The sequence below is a fragment of the Engraulis encrasicolus genome, chromosome 7 (assembly GCF_034702125.1).
Source record: "Engraulis encrasicolus isolate BLACKSEA-1 chromosome 7, IST_EnEncr_1.0, whole genome shotgun sequence".
NCBI lineage: Eukaryota > Metazoa > Chordata > Actinopteri > Clupeiformes > Engraulidae > Engraulis > Engraulis encrasicolus.
This window is the reverse complement of record NC_085863.1, coordinates 43,134,357-43,141,856: the sequence shown is the minus strand read 5'-3', so window position 1 is coordinate 43,141,856 and position 7,500 is coordinate 43,134,357. Positions and strand designations below refer to the sequence as shown.

At 44.8% G+C, this 7,500-nt stretch overlaps 1 protein-coding gene across 9 annotated transcripts in view; it reads right to left on the bottom strand.

Annotated features, from left to right (window-relative positions):
* LOC134452941 (protein furry homolog) overlaps window positions 1-7,500 on the bottom strand; it is a 140,640-nt gene that overhangs the window by 84,255 nt on the left and 48,885 nt on the right. For all 9 annotated transcript variants that reach the window (XM_063203622.1, XM_063203621.1, XM_063203620.1 and 6 more), the window contains exons 8-11: window positions 4,764-4,932; window positions 3,551-3,643; window positions 2,817-2,915; window positions 564-665 (exon numbers count right to left, since the gene is read on the bottom strand). In XM_063203622.1, the coding sequence (XP_063059692.1) occupies window positions 564-665; window positions 2,817-2,915; window positions 3,551-3,643; window positions 4,764-4,932 (463 nt within the window). The remainder of the gene's footprint in view (window positions 1-563; window positions 666-2,816; window positions 2,916-3,550; window positions 3,644-4,763; window positions 4,933-7,500) is intronic.

The following is a 7,500-nucleotide window of genomic DNA, read 5'->3' as shown; positions in this document are numbered from 1 at the left end:
TTGAGATGATCTTGGACAGTCTTAGCACAATGGAGCACAGGAGATTCAACCTGACATTTACTGTGTTGACATTTGCAGTCCATGGTATATGACATCATGCCTGGCCTAAGATCAGATGACGCACCAGTGATGGGATTCAGAAAGGCCAAAAAAGAAGGAAAATACACGGAGCACATTGTGCGGTGTTAGATTTCTGTGACACAGGATTTTTCCTGACCTAGCACCTTCACTAGATTCCCAGAAAAACATGAAGATTTTGTATTGTGAAAGCAATTTCTGAAGTTTCCTTCCCAAACATTTTGATACCAAACAATGTGTCCTTTATTTTTTGATGTTTTCATATCATGTTTCATATGAAACTGCATCACATGGTCTTTCCGACTCTTACAATCGCATGTCACTACCTTGACTAAGAAATGAACTCACACTTACTGGACAATGTTCATCTATATAGGACCGTGCACCTTGTAGGGAAGCTCAAATCTCAATATACTTTGTATAATGACAATAAAGGCTTTCTATTCTATTCTAAATGTTCAGTGGGAAACAGAAGATTGGGGTACCTTGAGATTGGACAGGCAGTTATTGAGGAACACATGCCACCTGTTGAGGAAGATCTGCTTCTGGCTCACACACAGCAGGCAGGTGACCAGTGGATACAGCGCCTATAGGAAGGAGAGGACACATCAGGCACGTGCAAATTTGGTGACTTCTCTCTCTCTCTCTCTCTCTCTCTCTCTCTCTCTCTCTCTCTCTCTCTCTCTCTCTCTCTCTCTCTCTCTCTCTCTCTCTCTCTCTCTCTCTCTCTATCTAACACACACACACACACACACACACACACACACACACACACACACACACACACACACACACACACACACACACACACACACACACACACACACACGCAGTCACACCACTTTTAAAGTTTGAAAACATAGAATAGAATAGAATAGAATAGAATAGAATAGAATAGAATAGAAAAGAAAATAACTGAGCTATATGAATCTGTTGGGAAGATTGTTGTTTCAGCTGCATAACGGTACATGGTAGACACAAATAGCAACAGGGATGATGGCATATCCAAACAGCTGTGTAACTTTGTGCTTCCGATGGGACTTAAAGCATGCTTGAAGACATTTTTTCCCCAACCGTAAAGCAAATGTTTCCAAACAGTCTCAGTGGTTCATTGACTTCTAACTGGGTGAAAGTCACTTCTGGATTCACTTTTGCCGTTCTTCATGGACAATAACTAATGGAGTTGCGAGGAGAGGGCTGTCTCTCTGAATACTGAAGGATTGACGATGCTACATTCAACTAAGCTGAGAAATTAGTTTTTTTTTTTTAAAGAACTTGGACTTGCTTTAATTGTTCAGTTAGAATCTGACCTTGTCTGTACACACAAGGGAATAAAGTACTATTGTGTGCCTCAGCTTGTAGAATCAGCAGTATCTTTTGTGTTTGACAATTACGTACAGTACATTCTAAAGTACAATAAGGTATTACAAAAGATCTTCCTGATACCCCTTTACAGTAGGTACTATTATCTGAAGTTTTGTATCTAGAGAGAATAATTCTGCACCCCACAGAACACAAAATTGTACCTTAGAAATGTATTATAGCAAGAAGGAGGTACGTATTGTATATAGTTGTCCTGCAAAAGGTACTGCAGATATGACAGGCTTAATATGCATGCCGTAAAACCTCCAATGCACTGTAGTGTTTCCAATAATTATGTGTGTGTATATTCTCTAAAGTTGTTTTCCTGACCTGTCATGGTCTGATGTGCTTCACACCTCAGTTATCAGTTGTTCTCAACAAAGTATGTGACCAAGCAAATAACAATTAAAAACGGTTGTGAAAATTAACATGTATTCAAATAGACGTCTGCTGTGAATTCATGCGAGCTGAGCTAACCTTTGGAATCAAAGTGCATCCTCTTGACGTTAAGCTCAGTGTGAATTCCTTTTGGGGTCTGTGCGTGCATGTGTGCGTGCGTGTGTTGTGCAACTGCTGCAGGTGTTTTATTGCATGAATCTTATCAAGCAACTCTTGACAGCTGCGTTCTTCGGGGAGCCGGAAAAAAAACAACATTCTCCTTTGCGGTCAATCATCTGTCCAACAACAACGAAACATCTCCAAGTCGACTCGGCCCATCAAAAAAACCACAACCCTGATAGCGTAAGCAGCAAACATGCCAGACGTATCAAAGTAACAATTAGTGACAAACTGTGAGAACGCTGTCCCTTGCGCGATCCCCGGTCACAGACGCACATGACAACTCATGGCATGGGGGCCGCTACTAGGAACATGTGAAATGCGAAATGCTATCTGCCCCTCTGCCACCCTCCTTCCCCCTCTAGGGCCTCCAAAGGACCTCTATCACCTCCCCTCAGCTCATTTAGCACCTCACCTGAAATATCTCAGGAATTTGAGGAGATACGCACAGGCAGCCTCACGAGGGAGGTGCTCGGCGATCTAGACAAGGTGGGGGAGAAGGACACGGCGCTGTTGATATTGCCTCCCTAAAGTTGATTAAGGTGAAAAATTAAGGGAGTAAAAATCTATGCAATGTCGCAATAATATCAGATTTGGCTGGTGTTGCATTCAAGGGCCGCTGCAAGCTTTGGCCGGGCCCGGGACAAAGCCATCCTGGTGTCAGAATTCGGACGCTTTGCAAAGTTGATGAGCCACTGAAACCATTTTGAAAGCATTGTTTTATAAAGAAACAGTACTACTTTAGTATAGCATAATACTGTTTACACCACAAAAATACTATAACATTTGTCCTGAGGGTCTTGAGTGGCCATGCTTACCAGAGAGTGCTTCTTCCTTGAAGACAGGTCCAGAGTGGTGTCGTACAGACTCTCCACAAAGTTCCTCAGACAGGGTACATTCACCTCATTCTTCACAGTCTGTAGACATAAGCCAGGAAGAAACACGGTGACCTCATAGTCAGCAACATATATAAAATAATCAAAACAGATCACATACATAGATTACACATTGGCACTCTACTTTGTTCTACTAACTTGATAATAGCAGTTAAACAGGAAGTATTGGTTTCAATAAATAGGATGAGCCGTCAAAAAACACATAATTGAACACATAATGAGCACCCTCACTGGAAAATACAACACATAAGCACATACACACACACACACACGCACGCACACACACACACACACACACACACACACACACACACACACACACACACACTTTAATGGTTTTTAAACAGATGTTCCCAATCTAATGCACTACACTTGCGCTTTAATATGATTTCCACGTGTTAAAAGAATGGCATGTCTATGTACTTCAGAAGATGAAGGGTCCATGACAGACAGTCAGATCAGGGGTGCATTTCCCGAAAGTGTAGTTGCTAACTATGGTAGCTACTTTGGTGGTTGCAATGCAATTTCCCATTGGCAACTACCCAAGTTGCTAACAGGCTAACAACTATGCTTTCAAGAAATGCACCCCAGATGCGGCAGGCGATTAGGCGGGCGGGCCATCTGCGGTATTATAAAATATAAATTGGCTGACTCACCGCGGCGACGGGGAGCAGTATCTCCACAAAGAGGCCGGCCAAGGAATGCTTGACGTCCTTGTCCTTCACCTCCAGGAAGTACTGGGCGCACTCCTGGAAACCACACACACACACACACACACACACACACACACACACACACACACACACACACACATGCACACACACACACGCACACACACACACACACACACACACACACACACACACACACACACACACAGTATGAGAGATACGTAGGGGCCAAGCACATGCTGTGCATACAGCACAGACCACACAGTGCAGACACAGACACACACAACACCGGTACACAGCAACATAGGCTAAACTAGCACCGGGCGCCCTCCTGGAAATCACACACACACGCGCCAATGAGGTTTCGTACTGCACCTACAGAGATCACGCAGTACAGACACACAACACATGCAGAGACCACACAGGACAGTACACACATAGCACCGGTGCACATCAACATATCTAGCACTAGGCTAGTACATACAGTCGCACAAATGAGCGAGATGCCCCCCCCTGCGCAAACTGCATATACAGATAGCACAGAGCAGCCATTCACACACAGCGACATAGGCTATAAGGTCAGCAACATGGGCTGCAGTACAGCAACACAGTGCACTTCACACACATACACGCCAGTGAGATCTCACACTGCACAGACAGTCACCACACAGTACACACACAGCACTGGTATCTCTGTTCATACCTGTATGAACTGGAAGAAAGTCCTCCACCCATCCATGTGTCTGTACAGCATCTGTACCTACAGTATGTCTCTGCACGTGACTGTACAGTATTTGTACCTATGTGCCCGCACGTGTCTGTTCCGTATCTGTACCTATGTGTCAGTATGTCTCAGCATGTGTCTGTACAGTATTTTTACCTATGTGCCTGCACATGTCTGTTCCGTATCTGTACCTATGTGCCTTCATGTGTCTGTACAGTATCTGTACCTATGTGCCTGCACATGTCTGTACAGTATCTGTACCCATATATCTGCATATTTCTGTACAGTGTATGTACCTATGTCTCTGCGTGTGTCTGTACAGTGTATGTACCTATGTGTCTGTACAGTGTCTGTACCTATGTGTCTGTACAGTGTCTGTACCTATGTGTCTGTAGAGTGTCTGTACCTATGTGTCTGTACAGTGTATGTACCTATGTGTAGGCATGTGTCTGTACTGTACATGTCTAAGCATACCTGCATGAACTGGAAGGAGGCCTCGAAGTCCTCCACGGGGTACATCTTGATGCGGAAGAACTTGACCCCCATGATGAGGCTGATGGTGCTCTGGATGACGTAGGGGTTCTGCTCCTTCACACGCAGCTCCTTCAGCTCCGCAATGAACTTCTTACGCACCGCCGGGAACCTGCAGGAGAAACCAAGAGGAGGAGTAGGAGAGTTGTTTTTATTTTGTTATAGTAGAACTTGTATTTTTTTCTGCACACCTCAGCTGGCAGGTGCGCCGGAGAGACCTTCATCCGCAAAATGTACAAATCCTGAATCAGGTAAAGCTTAGTAAATTGACTTAACATTTCAATGCATTCAATGCATTCATTTGATGTGGAACTGTGCTGAGATAACATATCCGTTGTTCAAATTAGGCAAACATTTTGTCTTGAGGGGCTTTTTTTATACCAGCAACATGCATTAAAAAAACTGGGTTGTACCGTACTGTATTGTTAAATGGGCCCACAGCCCCACATCAAGCACACTTCCAATAAAAAAAAACTCAAAACAACTTCAGCATTAACCACAAATGTGCACCATCATTTCTCCACAAAAACGTCAGTTGTGCTCATCAGTTTATAAAAAATGTGATCGATAAGAGAGAGGAGAGGAGAGTGGAGAGTAGAGAAGAGGGTAGGTTACGAGAGGAGAGATGAGGAAAGGAGAGAATATAAGAGGTGGGAGAGGACAGGAGAAGTGGGGGAATAATGGAGGAGAGAAGCAGCAGAGGGAAAGAAAGATAAGATATGAGAGAGGAGGAGAAAAGAAGAGAAGAGAAGAGAAGAGAAGAGAAGAGAAGAGAAGAGAAGAGAAGAGAAGAGAAGAGAAGAGAAGAGAAGAGAAGAGAAGAGAAGAGAAGAGAAGAGAAGAGAAAATGTGATCAGACACATTATGATAATAGTGCATCACTGTGAAACACTCATCTGTATTCAACAAAAATAAACTTCAGAGTATTTTTAGCGACTCGATACGTTGGGGTTGACAGTTTGTTTCGGGGCTAATGTTATTGACCCCCTCCATTGCCACCATTTACTGGGGCCTACCATTACCACTCAATAGAGAGAGAGAGAGAGAGAGAGAGAGAGAGAGAGAGAGAGAGAGAGAGAGAGAGAGAGAGAGAGAGAGAGAGAGAGAGAGAGGGAGAGAGAGAGAGAGAGAGAGAGACAGAGACAGAGACAGAGACAGAGACAGAGACAGAGACAGAGAGACAGAGAGACTGTCTGCTTGGCTTCCTGTCTGTGGCCTTGTGTTCATGTGTGTGTGTGTGCCTGTATATCTGTGTCTGTGTGTCTGAGCATGTGTCTTTCTGAGAGAGGGAGCGAGAGAGAGAGAGAGAGAGAGAGAGAGAGAGAGAGAGAGAGAGAGAGAGAGATAGAGGGAGAGAGAGAGAGAGCTCTCTGGCCACATCCACCATCTAATCTGGTCTATCCCAACAGGGTTGCGTCAGGAGACTTGCAGACTGACTCTGGGACACCCTACTCCGATTCAGCAGAAGGCACCACTACTAATTTAAGACGTCCTAAATCTCTCCATGCAGCCAGCCGTATATCACTGGACTATAAAATCTACCATGAATGTATTTCTTACAGAAGTGTCGTCTGTGAATAAATGTGCACTAGACATACAGTAGTGATTTGAGTGTATGATTGTGTGTACATGTACGTGTAGTGTACTGTATGTCTTTTGTATATACTTTTCGAGCATTGTGTATATACCAATGTGTGTGTGTGTGTGTGTGTGTGTGTGTGTGTGTGTGTGTGTGTGTGTGTGTGTGTGTGTGTGTGTGTGTGTGTGTGTGTGTGTGTCTGCGTGTGCGTGTGCGTGTGTGTGCGTCCTTGTGTGTGTGCGCGTGCATTCAAGTGTGCATGTTTATGCATACCATATGTGCATGTCTGTGTGTCTGTGTGTGTGTGTGTGTGTGTGTGTGTGTGTGTGTGTGTGTGTGTGTGTGTGTGTGTGTGTGTGCGTGCGTGCATGTGTGTGTGTGCGCGCCTATCTACAGTATGTGGTCCACTATGCTGCACTACCCTCCTACAGTACTTCTTCCCCCAGTGTCCGCCTAGCCCTAGTGTATAATTGGCCAGCTTGACCTCTTTTGTTGGTGGGCTGCTGGTGTGTTTGTTTGTGCGACGGCCGGACTGCTGTGAGGCCTCAGCAGGGTCTCTCGGGGGATAATCTATGTGGGAAGAGAGACGAGGAGAGAAGAGAAGAGAAGAGAAGAGAAGAGAAGAGAAGAGAAGAGAAGAGAAGAGAAGAGAAGAGAAGAGAAGAGAAGAGAAGAGAAGAGAAGAGAAGAGAAGAGAAGAGAAGAGAAGAGAAGAGAAGAGAAGAGAAGAGAAGAGAAGAGAAGAGGGCTCTTTTGGCCACGCTGCCATCTGTCTCTCTGACGGCAGATTAGCGAAAGTCCGGCCCGTATGTTACTGTAAGGTCAGCTGGGGTGCAGGGAGGAATCAGGGACACTACACTACACTACACTACACTACACTACACTACACAGCACTACTGATCAGCATTGCACTACACTACACTAAACAGCAGTACTGACCAGCATTGCACTACACTACACTACACAGCAGTACTGACCAGCATTGCACTACACTACACTACACAGCAGTACTGACCAGCATTGCACTACACTACACTACACAGCACTACTGACCAGCATTGCACCACACTACACTACACAGCACTACTGATCAGCATTGCA